The following is a 15,446-nucleotide window of genomic DNA, read 5'->3' as shown; positions in this document are numbered from 1 at the left end:
TCAGTGGGTTCTGATTTCCCCCGCTTATTATGTACAGATTGGGAAATGGATGGTAGGAGAGAGAGCTCATGTTCTGAAGCTCTGGGAAAAGAAAAAACAACAACAACAACATTCTGTAGACTGGGCAAGGCTTCCATCAGCACACACAAAGCAAAGGGTCACAGCAATTAAGGCTAATTCCTACCATATTATAAATGGTGATACAAATGACACATCTGCCCCAATTCTCCTCTCAGTTATATCAGTGTAAATCAGCATCAATCCACTGAAGTCAGTTGAGAGGCTGAAATCAATTTGAGTCACTCTGGAGTACGTGAGTTGTAAACTCATCAGCAGAGGCACCTAAAAAGTCCAGCTTGAACTCATTCACCGGTGTGTGCGTGCGCAAAGTGAGTGTGACTTTCATGGTGACTTGGGGGTATAGCAGAAATATCCCTTGCTTTCTCCTGCTAGTTGTTTTTCCTGATCCAACTCCAAGTGCATAAATCATACGCTTTTTGCGAACTCACTCAGTATCAAACTAGTTACCCTATGGGCCAATTTACACCCACCTGTCATTTACATCACCATAGGATTTGGCCCAGAGATTTCATAAGGTTGCACTCATTTTCCCATAGTCTGGGGTGAGCCCTCCACACATATCCCTACCAGACAGCTATTCAGTATGGAGGCAGGCTAGGGAGAATAAACTTTCATATTTTACATACAGAATCCCAACCTGCAATATTTAAATCATCTAATATTTTTGCCTGGAGTTTCTCCATTTCAAAGCCGTTTTATTTGTGTGCCAGTAAAGAGCACCGTCGGTCTTGCAGAGCACTTTTAATTCTGATCAATCTGGTGTTCATTTAACCAATCCCAATTTCAGAGGACTGAGGTTAGCAAGCTGAAGTGGAGACGTTTCAGATGTTCCATGGATTGTTCTTGAATCAGCCATAAAAGCAACTGTTTGTTTCCGTTTTTTTAAATTAATTTACACACTGATAAATGAATCATCCCCACCATCATAACAAATCTTCTCTGAGCCCTTTTGGCTTTGAGCATAAACACTTGATGTGACTTGGTACTCTGCTGTGTCCTCCTTATTTCAGAATTTTAAATAATTATAAATAAGAAAACCTGCTACTCTTTGGTACATTGTATCTGCTTAGCACAAAGCTCTTACAAAAAATAATTGCACTTCTTTCTTCCATAGAGTCCTGTTAGTCCCAAGACTTTCAGCTGAAGGATTCTTTATTGTATTCGAACCTTGTCCCATAGGAGTTGCTGCTGTTGCTCAATTTGTGGAGTACCTTGGAGATTTCATTTGGTCCACAACAGAAAACGCCAACAGTTTTCCTATCAAGAATGAAAAGTGAGTCACCACATGCCAGATAAATTGTGAATCATGTCTAAAAGGCACACAGAGCTGGATTCTAATCTCACATGCCACAGAATTACACTAGTATCATATATTTTAAGGACAGAAAGGACCATTAGTTTATTTAATCTGACCTCTTGTATATCAGTAGCCATAGAATTTCACCCATTTATCCCTGTATTGAGTGCAATAACTTGTGTTTGATCAAAGCACATTTTCCAGAAAGGAATCCCGTCTTGATTTGAAGACATCAAAAGATCAAGAATCCACCACTCCCATTGCTCAATCACCATCACTATTACAAATTTGTGTCACTGCAATGACTTCATTAGTATAACTTCTCATTTATACCACCGTGAGATCACAATCAAGTCTATGATGATTCAATACGCTAATTAAAAGGAAGTACTACCAGATCATGCATTATTTCTAGCAGAAGCAGAATGCCTCTATGGCTACAATGTTCTTGACTTAAACATTCAGATTGAAATTCTGCCCTCCTGCTATGCATGTCAAAGTCTTGTGAGGACCCAAAAACAGGATATGGCCCTTAATCTGTGACCAAAATCATGAGCCTAGATTCACTGATATACTTTGGTGACAAAAGGCTGTTATAAATTAGCTTACTGGCTTGTCTTCAATTAATGCCAGTTAAACTGGGTTTATGGCAACTTTGCATCACTAGAACAGCACAGTCAGAATGTACTGCTGAATATGCTCCAGATTCTGATCCCAAACTGAAGACTACACTGCAATGCACATGCACAAAGGGACAGAGTAAAGGAGGCACATGCAACCTTATTTGTGACATTTCCTCACTTTTGAGTGCTCACCCATGGAACCTTAATGTTCTTTTAATGTAGGGTTTTGTGTGCTTTTTTTGTAATTTAAGTCGGTGGTATTTGATCTGTGGTTACTCATCACTGCTGAAAATCCAGTCCTATGTGATTTAGTTCCTAGGCACAGTTCAGAGGAAAAAAGAGGGAATATGAGTATAACTAAAATGGGACTATGAACCCAGCATGTCCAAAATCATGCAAGTTATTAAGGCACTTAAATACGGATGTGGGTGCCCAATATTAGACACTTAAGTTAGAAAATGTTCATTTTCTACCAAATTTGACTTTTCACTTTTTAGACTAGTATTCTATAAAGGTAAATTAACTAGGCCTTATTATTACAAACATTATTATTATTATAAAATTACTATTATAAAATTGTAAGGAACAGGTTAAAGAATATTTAGATAAGTCAGCAGGGCCTGGTGAAATTCATCCTAGGGAATTTAAGGAACTAGCTGAAGCAATCTCGGAACTGTTAGCAATTATCTTTGAGAACTCATGGAAGACGGGTGAAGTCCAAGAAGACTGAGGAAGGGAAAACATAGTACACATCTTTAAAAAGGGGAACAGAGGATGTGGGGAATTATACACCAGTCAGCCTAGATTTGATACTTGAAAAGATACTGCAACAAATTAATAAACTATCAACTTGTAAGCACCTGGAGGATAATAGGGTTATAAGAAATATCCAGCATGGATCTGTCAAGAACAAATCATGCCAAACCAACCTAATTTCCTTCTTTGATAGGGCTACTGGCCGGGTGAATAAGAGGAAGCAGTAACTGTGGTATATCTTGATTTTAATAAGGCTTTTGACACAGACACAGTCCCACATGAGCAATTTAAGCAAATTAGAGCAATGTAGTCTAGATGAAATTACTGTAAAGTGGGTGCACCACTGGTGGAAAAACCTACTCAGAGAAGAACTATCAGTGATTTGCTGTCTAACTGGGAGGGCATATCTAGTGGGGTCCTGCAGAGGAGGTCAGTCCTGAGTCCAGTACTGTTTAATATTTTCATTAATGTCTGGGACAATAGAGAACAGAGTATGCTTATAAAATCTGCAGATGGCACTCAGCTGGGAGGGTAGCAAGCACTTTGGAGGACAGGAATAGAATTCCAAATGACCTTGACAAATTGGAGAATTTGTCTGAATTCAACAATGCAAAGTACTTCACGTAGCAAGGAAAAATCAATGCACAAATGAAAAACAACTGGCTAGGTGGTAGTACTGTTGAAAGGGATCTGGGGGTTATAGCCAGGGCTTTGGAGCGGAGCCCGGAGCTGGAGCGCGAACCAGTAGGTTTTATGCCCAGAGCTGGAGCGGAGCAATTCAAAAATTTGATTGCTCCAAATCCCTGGTTATAGCAGCTCAGAAATTGAATATAAGTCAACAACTTGATGCAGCTGCAAAAAAGGTTAATATAATTCTGGAGTGTATTAATAGGAGTGTTATATGCAAGACACAGGAGGTAACTGTCCCACTCTACTCAGCACTGGCGAGGCCTCAGTTGTAGTTCTGCATCCAATTGTGAGCACCACTCTTTAGGAAATATGTAGACAAAGTGGAGAGAGTCCAGAGGAGAGCACCAAAAATGATAAAAGGGTTAGAAAACCTGACCTATGAGGAAAAGTTAAAAGAACTCGGCATGTTTAGTCTTGAGAAAAGAAGACTGAGGGGGGACCTGATAACAGTCTTCAAATATGTTAAGGGCTCTTCTAAAGAGGAGGGTAGTAAATTGTTCTCCATGTCCACTGAAGGTAGAACAAGAAGTAATGGGCTTAATCTGCAGCATGGGAGATTTAGGTTAGCCATTAGGGAAAACTTTCCAACTATAAGGGTAGTTAAATAGGTTTCCAAGGGAGGTTGTGGCATCCCCATCATGGGAGGTTTTTAAGAACAAGTTTGACAAACACCTGTCAGGGGTGGTCTAGGTTTACTTGGTCCTGTCTCAGTGCAGGGGGCTGGACTAGATGACTTCTCAGGGTCCCTTCCAGCCTTACATTTGTATGATTCTTGATTATTTAAAATGACAAAGAAAAAGCTGAAATGAACATTTACCAAATTTTAAGAAGCACATGCAGAGATGTGGATTCTTATTATACATTTGTTATTGAAGATCTAGAATGTACAGTTACATTCATTACCATTTATCCACAATACTAGTGCACACCATAGCAGCTCCAAGGAACCATTCGGACAGATGATGTGAATATTAACAGTAATCCGTGTTCTATGTTAGGAATTCATTATTCAAAAGGCACACAATTGTTAATGTAGTTGGATCAAATCCAGATCCCAGAGTCCTTACTCAATTCTTATGCAGTGTAAACTCCCACTGCAGTCAATGGCAGTTTTGTTCTAGGAGTCTCAGTTTCAGCATCCAAAAACTGAGGCACCCAAAATCAGTGGCCACTTTTGATAATTAAGGCATATGTATATAGCAGAGAATGACAGTGGCAGCTTGCTGGTATATATAATCTATTTTAGTGTGCAGTTAAGTTCACATCACAGTTAACTGCATCATCCCCTAAACGGCACTGAAGGAAGTCTGCGCTGCTAGACAGAAAAAAAAAGTATAGTCTAAGGATACTGACAAACTTATGGAAATGTGCCTTTGAAAGAAGAAAATGAATCACAGAAAAAAGTCTTTGGCCCACAATTTCAAATTTAGGTATCTAAAGTTAGCCAGTTAAATCCATAATTAGGCAACCTGAATAACAGATGGCCACTGACTTTATGCAATGAAGAGAAGCGAACACTAGCATTGCAAAAGGCAGGAAATGTCACCAAAAAAGTTGCATGTGCAACCAAAACGATGGCCTTGTGCAGGTGCATCATAATACCATTTTTAATTATATGATCCCACACGATTTACAATTTTTCCATACACATTCAGCACCCCCCATCCCTGCACTGTTGTGTATTTACATTGAATTCCATTGTCATCATGGTCCAGTGTTGCATTACTGACAAGGGGAGAAAAATAAGTGGCCTGATTTTCAGATGCATTGAGCAAATTATTGACTGTCTTCAACGGGCTTTGTTGGTGCCGAACACTTTTGAAAACCAGATAGTATGTGCTTTTGTGGAGGAGGAGAAGGGCAAGTAAGCCTTGAATCTGAATTTTTATCTTATTGTGTATTTAATTCAAAGCCTTAATGTTATTAAACATTTGTATCCATTAGTTTAATCAAGTACAGCGAGTTGTTGAGTAAAACTAATATACACCTCTACCCCGATATAACGCGACCCGATATAACGCGGTAAAGCAGTGCTTCGGGGGGGGGGGGGGGGGCTGTGCGCTCCGGTGGATCAAAGCAAATTCAATATAACACGATAAGACTTTTTGGCTCCCGAGGACAGCGTTATATTGGGGTAGAGGTGTAGTATCTCTCACTCTAGGCACTTACATAACCGTAATCACCACAGTATCTCAGCCTCTCACAATCACTAACAGATTTTTATCCTGACAGCACTTCCATGCGTAGGGAACATTTTACAACAGGAAACTGAGTCAAAGAAAGGTTAAGTGACGTGCCCAAGGTCACATCGGAAGTCTGTAGCTGAGCCAGAAATTTAATCCAGGGCTCTTAAGTCCCAGTCAAGTCAATGCCCTATCCTCCAGACCACCCTTAACAGTAATACTTAGCACTGCCATAGCACTTTATATTTTCAAAGTGTTGTGCAAATACTAATTCATCAATCCATACAACACCCCTGTGAGGCAAGTAGGCAGGTAAGCATTATTATTCCCATTTTACACGTGGAGTAATTGAGGGTGAGGTGAGGTGACTGGCAATATAATAAGAGCCAGAGCTAGGATTTGGGATTTTCTGATTCCAAACCATGCGTTACATTCCTTAGAGATGATTGTCTTTTATAGCATGGAGAAAATGTGCCTTATCTTTACAGACCTTCTTTCCCCACATGTTTTAATTTCTTCTGTTTAGCTCATGCTTAGCTCTATGGAAGAAGCATATTGCCCTTTGGACCAAGCAACATTTAAAAGCTATGATAAGATCTCAGAAGTATATAGCACATTTTTATCCTGAAGATAAATGAACCACAAAAAAGGGCACCACCCTTTCCCCAAATAGATTGCACGAAAATCCTGAAAACTGGCTGCATAACATACACACCGAATTGTCCCAGTGCAAATACTGTAGATGTGGTATAAACTATCAACAGTAGATGGTGCACTTTTGCTCCTCTTAGTTGAGCTGAAAGAATATGAACCTGATGCTGGATTGAATTAATCTGTTAACTATGCAGAGAAATATTAAATTCTAGCAGACCTCAGACACTTAGACATGAGCTTTCCCTGTCTGGGAGTCAAGCAACCAAAACCAATGGTATGGCTGAACTGATGACAGCATCCCTAGTTGCGTGTTTGTTTATGTTGGGCTTTTAGTAACCATAGCCATAGAATGATAGGAGGGGAAGGGAGCTCAATAGGTCATCTAGTCCAGTCCCCTGCACTTAGACAGGACTAAGTGTTATCTCTAGACCATCCCTGACTGGTATTTGTCTAACCTGTTCTTTTTTAGTAGAAATGTAAAATAAAAACTGGGAAATACTTTGGATGTCACAAAATAAAGACTGCAAACCAACCATGTGTGTGTCTGCAAATACGTCCGGAATCCTGAATGCCAACGCTAGACTTATTTGGCTAAAAGAAGAACTGTTTGTCTTGCCCTTATTTAGTGGTATGCATATTGCACCAGGGCCATTCGGAGGGAGTTACTGAAAAATGGGAAGAAGAAGTAGGAGAAGAAGCAAAAAAAGGTCAGGAAGCTGAACAATTGAATTATGGTGAAAGGTTAAAGTTCCGATCTTGCACCTGGTAAGTTCTAAGTTAATGGGACTCTGTAGAGGAGCGGACTCACCCCTGCGGCGCCTCCTGCTGGTGACTTCTGGGAACTAGCTCAATCCAGCCTCCAGAGCGCCCTCTGCAGGCTGGTGATCCGCCTGTCCTCTGGCCCCGTGTCCCTCCCGGACCCCGGTGCCCTTTTATCTGGGGTGCTGCCCCCTGGCAGTACACCCCTCAGTACTAGGATCTCCCCTCCCTGGGGAACCCCCACCCACTATCCCTACCTCACCTCAGAATAGGGCCACTGCCAGTCTCCCACTAGCCCCCGTTCCCTGGGGCAGACTGCAGTATAGGCCACTCATCACAGGCAAGGCTGGGTTTGGACCTGCTGCCTTGGCCTAGCCCTGGGCTGCCCTCTGCAACCCCCAGTACCCCTTGGCCTCCTACTAGGCCGCAGCCTGGGGCTATCCAGGCTGGAGCTCCCCAGCTCCTCAGCCTTTCCCCAGCCCTGATCCACTACAGGTACCCTATGTCTAGCTCATGCAGCCAGGCCCTTCTCCCTCTGAAAGCAGAGAGAGGGACTGCTGAGCTCCTGGCTCCCAGCCTTTTTATACAGGCCAGCTGTGGCCTGATTGGGGCATGGCCCAGCTGTGGCTGCTTCCCCAATCAGCCTTGTAGCTTTTCCTTTGCCCCAGCCCTGCTCCCTGGCTGTTTTAAGCCTTTCAGGGCAGGAGCGGGGGACCACCCCGCTACAGACTCCTTACCTGCACCGCACACCTAACTCAAGTGTCTGCAGGATGGTGGCCTTACAGAGCTTGTCTATAGACCTTAGCAAGGGGGTGATATGGGCTGAGGAAGGACATAATAAGAGTCTACAAATAATGTAAAAGGTGTACACAGTCAAGGATGCAGAAGCATTACTGAGGTAGTACAAGACATGTTGCTTAGAAATCAAGGTGATGGGCATCTTAGAGATACAAAGATGTATGGGAAAGTGGTACTTGAGGATCTAACCAGGGGTGATGAGATGAAATGTAGAAAGGAAAAATGAAAAACGTCTTGAAAGTGATGTGCATTCGGGTGTGCAAGAGTCTCCCAAGAGAAATGATGGAGGCTCCCATTATTTTGGTCTTTTAAAAATAGAATGGACAAAAGATTAAGAAAGAAATAAGAATGACACTTAAAGGGTTAACATTCCCCAAACTATGCAGGAGGCTGTGATTACAGGACCAACCTAGCAGCAGATCCACCTCTCACACCCTCCGCCCTCTTCTTTGCCATGCCCTATCTCTCCCCACCATAAAGAGCAGGACTGCCCAGAGCTAAGCCCCTGCAGAGCTGTTCTCCATGTTGCACAGGAAGTACACACCTCTACCTAGGCCCCAGTTCCTGCCTTTCCTCCTGCACATCACTGAGTGGTAGTATTCATATATATTGGTTTGCATTACAGTAACTCCCTAACAGGGAGCATGGCTCCATTGTGCTAGGCACTTTGCTACTTTGGGGGAATAGCCAGATTAGTACCACAGTGTATAGATCAGATCTTAGGTCCTGACCCGGAGAGATATCACATACCAAGCACTCACACTGAGATCAATAAGATTTGCTGGGGCCCAATCCTTCTCAGGATCTAATCCTCAGTAACCACAGCATCAACGAGGCTGGTTTAACAACTGGGTTAAATTAAATCCAGAAGAGGTGACTCAATAATTTGGTGTGTGTCTCATTTATTCTACATCTGCCTTGTCTAGACTGTAAGCTCTGCCTCGTACAGTACTGATTACAGAGTCAGCTCTTAACAGACAATAAATAGCACTGGTACCCCCCAAAGAAAATGTATCTTCTGAACAAAGACATAACACAGTAGAATACGGCTGGTGTTTTACTGTTGCATTTCTTTTAGTCAAACTGTAAATTGTAAAAGTAACTGCAGAAAGCACCAATTATATCTTTCAATATAAAACTGGCATACGTTGCAAGCAAGATACTGATTATAGCAAAGGATTAAAACATGTACAATCTCTGTGTAGTAACACAGAAATATGATTTTTATTGCCTGGGCCACTGAACGGTTTAGTTGCAGGAAAAGATGAACTGCTCTGATAGCTCAAACTGAAAGATTTTTTTTTTTTTTTTTTTTTACAGTCCATCTTTCAGCTGCAACACATTCGATAATATTAACATCAGTAGCTTGAATGTCACATGATAAGATAAACCCCGAAGTCATTTCCATACAAATATAGCTGTTTATTAAACACACACAATCCCCATCCCTCAAGCTGTGGTAAAACCCATCAAGATTGGTACTTACTGTCTGTTACACTTGGCTATTTCATCAAAAAGGAGTTTCCAACGAGGTCGTCCAATCAAAAGCCTCGAGTTCAGGACCTGATATTTTTCACCAATTATTTTCTGTGAGAAACAATAAATTCAGTTGCTGTGTGTTTTGTACATTGTTACACATCACTCAGAGCTTGCATACTGGTCTGGTAGATGCCCTGGCTGACTTACCAAATAGCTGAAATGTAAAAAACTGAACTAAGTATCAAACCAAGTGACTTAAACTGCAGCCATTTCTAGGCATCAATACCTCGGCTCCTTGCCTTTTGAATAGCCATCTTCAGGGTTGTGTGCGGTTTCTTATATAGTTGCTTATTAGTCTCCACATTATTTTTAAACCAATTTGTCAATTAATACATAGAGCAATAGTTATATTCTCATTACTCACTCCCTAGTTTGCCTTCACTGCTACCCTTAAAGGGACACTGTCCATATAGGAAAATTACATTTCTGTCTGAAGTATTTTTACCTACTATTGGTACAAGTAACACCTAAGCTAACTGGGGCTGAAAAAATGACAATGGAAACCTCTAGAGCAGGGGTCGGCAACCTTTCAGAGGTGGTGTGCCGAGTCTTTATTTATTCACTCTAATTTAAGGTTTCGCGTGCCAGTAATACATTTTAACGTTTTTAGAAGGTCTCTTTCTATAAGTCTATAATATATAACTAAACTATTGTTGTATATAAAGTAAATAAGGTTTTTAAAATGTTTAAGACGCTTCATTTAAAATTAAATTAAAATGCAGAGCCCCCCGGACCAGTGGCCAGGACCCGGGCAGTGTGAGTGCCACTGAAAATCAGCTCGCGTGCCCGCCTTCGGCACGCATGCCATAGCTTGCCTACCCCTGCCCTAGAGGATGGTTTACCGGTTGCTTTGAACAGCCTCAGCAGCATCAAGCACCAAAGCTGGGTCCTTGGAGTGAGCACAGGATTCTTCTAGCGATTCTAACTCACTAAAATCCCAGCTGACCTCTCTTTATGAAGCCAAACCTGTTTTCACTGCATTGCATTACCGTTCCTTGTTTTACTGTCCTAATATAATGTAACATGTGGCTAGAGAAGAATTATATCTGATCTGATTTTCTGCGTTCACCCCATAATCGAATGATCTAAACCGTCTATTATACTAATACAAAAGTACATTCTAAGCTTGAACCATTTTACATTGTTTTTTTACCATGGCTGAAAGCATTTTCTGCAAAAAAAAAATAAAAAATGGGCTTGATTCTCTGGTGTCCTGCATCTCGGGTCACTCAGTGCAGAGTGAGTAAAACGTGACACTATTCTGGTTTGGTAGCGTTTTACACTCACTTTGGATTGGTGTCAACGACAGCACAAGTGCAGGGCAATGGAGACTTGCATCCAGTGCTCCCTTGAACTATCTGGAGTAACTGTTCAAATCTGGATTTATGCCAGTGTAACTGAAGACAAAATTTAGCCCTCATTGTATACAGTTCTATACTTGATGCCACCTTTTCTACCAAACGGCCATAAAAAAGAAAAGGAGTTCTAATACAAAGTCAGTAGCTACTGGACACATAATTTAAGAGTAAATATTCTAAACTGCATTTCATTGACATTCAGCTTCATCTTGGATGTTTTGACTTGAACCGAGTCATTTCTTGCCTGTTAATTAATAATATATTGAATTATCTTCATGCCGGCAGAGATATCCCATCCAGTTATTTGGAACTAGCATTGAATATTTGGAAGATTGTTCAGAATTGTTGCTGGCAGATTATTTAGCTGGAGCCCAGCAGCAAGCCCTGTGTATTGGAGTAGTTCTCATCAGAACTATAAATTGTATCTTATCTTCATCTGCTAGAAAGGAGATCGAAACCCAATAGACCTGATTCTTGACTGCCTTTCACCTTGTGTAGTAATTTAAGGCTTGATCTGATGCCAATCAAAGTTAATGGCAAAGCTCACATTAATTTCGAGTGTGAAGAAGCGGGCCCTTACATCCGTGCTACATCAGTGCAAAATGGATGTAAAATGCTAACATCCAGGTCACCGCATCCCATGTATAAATGGCTACACAAAGTTCCAGCCAGTGGGGAATAAATCCAACTCTCTAAACTGGCATACCGTGAACAGTTCAGTACATTTTCTGGCTGCATACTTTAAAAAGTTTGACTTCTTCAAACATTCGAGACAAAAACAAACACAAAAAGAAACCAATTGGGATTTTTTAAAATAGCCAGTTTCTCACAATGTGTTTGCTTTCAAAAGTTTGGGGCTAGAATTATTCCAGCCTGATCCTCAGCCCAGGAATGATGCAAGTTTCCCACAAAGCTCTGCCAACTGTCTAGTCTGTGGCCTGGCCTGAAGGACCTATTTCCTAGTGGAGGGAGATATGGATCTCTGCCCATTGATAATCAACTGAATGCTACCAGACTTCATTCTTCTAGTATTGTGGGGCTGGACTTGTGATGCAATCTTACTGAGAGAGTTAGCCCTTATTGTCTGCTTAAACCATCTGCAATCATTCCATTTCATGCTTAATTGGCAGTTTGTGTTGTCTACCACCAACAGATCTAGTTAGGTTTATAAACAGCATTTAGCCACATACCTGTATCCCATCTGTTTGACTGAGGTACAGCTGGATGTTTATGTAGTCTGGGCGGTTTTCCTGCCAAAGCTGGGAGGATCAGAAAAACATCAAGTGAATTAATACGTCTCCTCTTAGAGAAGAATGCAGTTGCTCTTGTCCAGTACCCTGATTAAGCTTGATCTTCACAGAAGATGCAGTGGACACGTTAATGAAAATGACACATTTACATATCTTTCTTTTACCCAGAAGCTTCTTTACATCCCAGGATAGTGAACAAATTCTTCTAAAAAGATTTTAAAATAGTTTGAAAATCCACCTGATCTCTGTTTTGAGAATTGAAGATGACTTCCAACTCCCATAAACACTCACCCACCCCCTTCCTTCAGTCTGCTCACTAGATGAGCTGGGGTTTCACTTTTCTTCAAAGGAAAGGATGCACCCAGACTCTCTAGATGCATTTTTTTTCCCTTCTAGCAAGCTTCCTGACCATGCAAGGAGACTGTGTGTCCCTGAAGAAGGGTCACATAACCCCGATTGCAGGGCCTGTCCCAACATCCTTGCCTGTTTTGGGGGGGGGGGGGGAAGTGTGAGTAAAATCCTGATTCCACTGAAGGAAATGGCAAAACTTCCATTGACTTCAGGGGAGGCAGGATTTCACCCCTGTTTTGTCCCACATGACTCTTTGAACCAGTCTTTCCATGTACATCAACAACAAATTTCATCTGCCATTTTGCTGCCAAACCACATAACTTGGTTTGGTCCCTCTGAAGTCCCAGCCTTCTCTAGTCATGTTTAATGGAAACACTTTTGTTACTAATCTAAATATTCAAACAGATGTGTTTATTGTCAGTATCCCTTTAAAACCAACCCTGTGTAATCATCCCCTTTACCTTGTTATGCAGCATACACAGCAAATCTGCAAACCAGCGAAAGGACTGGATTTCCCTGCACACCCAAATAAAGTAAAGTCTTCTGAGCTTGTAGCATTGCCAGTCATCACTTTAAAATGAAAATGATATGTTTGGGGAATTAATTAACATTAATTAATATGCTCTATATTCATTGGTCAAATGTTAATTTCTATTTCCATTAAGTGAAGTTAGTTTTCCCCCATCACACTGAAATGCCCAAATCAGTCTAAAAGGATGTACTTAAATACTGAACCCATAACACAGAACAACACGCTTTACGGATACTGTCTTTACAGCCGAACAGTATATACTGCACACTGACTGCATATATGACTTACAGTAAGAATGTTGATTCATGCATCATAACCAAGATGAAAGTTGTTATCGAAAAGCAAAGCTGCCTGTGCATTTCAAATACATAGTGTGGATTCTTTATTGCAATTATAAGGCAGAGTTCATTCCACAAACTCAGTTCGTCCCAGAGGAGGTGATGCTGGTGAATGCAAACCTCACAAAATGCAACTCCAAAGCAAAGTTAGGGCCAAATTCTGCATTCAGGTGCATGCAAGCATCAGATGATTTCAATTATTACTTTATATGCACAGAGGCCTAAACAAGGTCAGAGCCCCATTGTGCTAGACAAAGGTATACTCCCCAAAGAGCTTCAATGAATAAAGCATGTTCATGGACAAAGTTTGGCATTTGGTTTAGAAAACATGACACTTGTCCCAGGTTTCCTAATGGAGATGGAGACAAAACATGAATTCAGTAAAAGAGGGATGATCACCATGAACCAGGCTAGAACATAAACATGAAAAATACCTACTGATCAATAGCTTTTTAAAAAAAGTCTGCATGATTTTTTCTCAGATCAGCCATGGCTGACTTTATGTTATTGTTACTTACCTATAATTTAGCCATTTAGGGGACAAAATCCTTCCCCTTAAAACTATTTACAGATCATAAAGACCCATTGGAGACCATCACAGCTGCATTCTGGACTTCCAAAATTCAGCAGTATATGTGTGTATTAGGCCAAATGCCATGTCCAGGGGGCAAGGTGTGGGATAATGGCATAGCTGCTCCACATCTCCTACTGCACAACATGAGTTACAGTAGCTGCTATGGTCCCATATACCAGCATTAGGGCTACCAACTTTATAATTGCTAACAACTGGACCGCCCTGCCCTGCCTCTTCCCCTAAGACCCCACCCCAGCCCCTCCTTTTCCTCCAAGCCCTGCCCTGGCTCACTCCTTTTGCCCCCCCCCCCAGCTGCTCTCCTCCCTCTCCTTTCCTCACAGCTGGATCCTCTCCAGCTCCCCCTTCCCGCCCAAGCTGGGCTCCCTCTGCTCTAGAGTTGCAGCCTGATGCAGAGCCTGCCTGTCTGCCCATGAGATGCAGGTAGGAGGCAGTCCTGGCTGAGCAGGGGCTTGCACAGTCTGATGACCTCATGCCTCCTCGCCCTGCCCATGGTAACCAGACTTTTGGTGTCCAGTCTGTACATCTTACCAGACACTGCCAGGTCCCCTTTTCAACTGGACTTTCTGGTCGAAAACCGGGCACCCGCCAACCCTAACAACTGGGCCATTTTGCTAACGCATCTGTGTAACTGATGGATATGCCACCGTCCCTTTCCATATGCCTAAACCCTCCACTGCAGGCCTGCAGAGGCGCTGTGGAGCAAATATCCCATAGCACACAGGGTGTGGGGGCTCTGACCCCTTGTGTGAACTCTCCATAACCTGCAGAAAGGTGCTGGCTGCACTGGGCTTCACGCCTTGTGTGTCGTAGTGGGAGCGCAGCATCCTTAATGTCCTGACACCAGCTGCTGTACGTACAATGCTGTCCTGCAGACAAATAGTATCAGGGGTAGCCGTGTTAGTCTGTATCTACAAAAACAACAAGGAGTCTGGTGGCACCTTAAAGACTAACAGATTTATTTGGGCATAAGCTTTCGTGGGTAAAAACCTGATGCATCTGAAGAAGTGAGGTTTTTACCCACGAAAGCTTATGCCCAAATAAATCTGTTAGTCTTTAAGGTGCCACCAGACTCCTTGTTGTTTCTGCAGACAAATGTTATTTCTCCCTATTTTGCATGTCGTTTGTGCTGGGAGAAACCAGAACCAAGGTAATGGTCTGACCATATGGGGTGAGATCACAAATACAGTATCATATGTGCAGTACGTAAGTAATAAACTCTAGTCATTTACTCCAGCGCATCATTCTGAAATGATTAAAGAAAATTAATGTCTCTCAGCATAAATGAACTGAAAGATATACAAGAGGATATACTGGGGACCACCTTTTATCAATTCAGACTTTTGACTTGAGCAAACACACGCCAATGGGAATGAGCTAGGTTGAATCAACGCGAGGTTGATCTGTACTGTTTTGTGGCATGCATCATGCATGCATGTGAAGTGAATGGCAAGTCAAACATACACCTCTACCCCGATATAACGCGGTCCTCGGGAGACAAAAAATCTTACCGCGTTATAGGTGAGACCGCGTTGAACTTGCTTTGCCCCCCCCCCCCCGTTCCTTGTTCCCTGACCGCCCCCTCCAGAGACCCCTGTCCCTAATCACCCCCAGGACTCCACCCCCTACCCAACCCCCCTGCTCC

The 15,446-nt window shown here is 42.2% G+C and overlaps 1 protein-coding gene across 2 annotated transcripts in view; it reads right to left on the bottom strand.

Moving 5' to 3' along the window:
• Positions 1–1,217: 1,217 nt before the first annotated feature.
• The window catches only part of NOX4 (NADPH oxidase 4), a 157,691-nt gene continuing 143,462 nt past the window's right edge, over positions 1,218–15,446 (bottom strand). For both annotated transcript variants that reach the window (XM_065413060.1, XM_065413068.1), the window contains 4 exons: positions 12,801–12,909; positions 11,929–11,997; positions 9,328–9,428; positions 1,218–1,338 (listed from right to left, as the gene is read on the bottom strand). In XM_065413060.1, coding sequence (XP_065269132.1) covers positions 1,218–1,338; positions 9,328–9,428; positions 11,929–11,997; positions 12,801–12,909 — 400 coding nt within the window. The remainder of the gene's footprint in view (positions 1,339–9,327; positions 9,429–11,928; positions 11,998–12,800; positions 12,910–15,446) is intronic.

Source organism: Emys orbicularis, chromosome 1 (genome assembly GCF_028017835.1).
Source record: "Emys orbicularis isolate rEmyOrb1 chromosome 1, rEmyOrb1.hap1, whole genome shotgun sequence".
NCBI classification, from domain to species: Eukaryota; Metazoa; Chordata; order Testudines; family Emydidae; genus Emys; species Emys orbicularis.
This window is presented reverse-complemented; position numbering and strand designations above follow the sequence as displayed.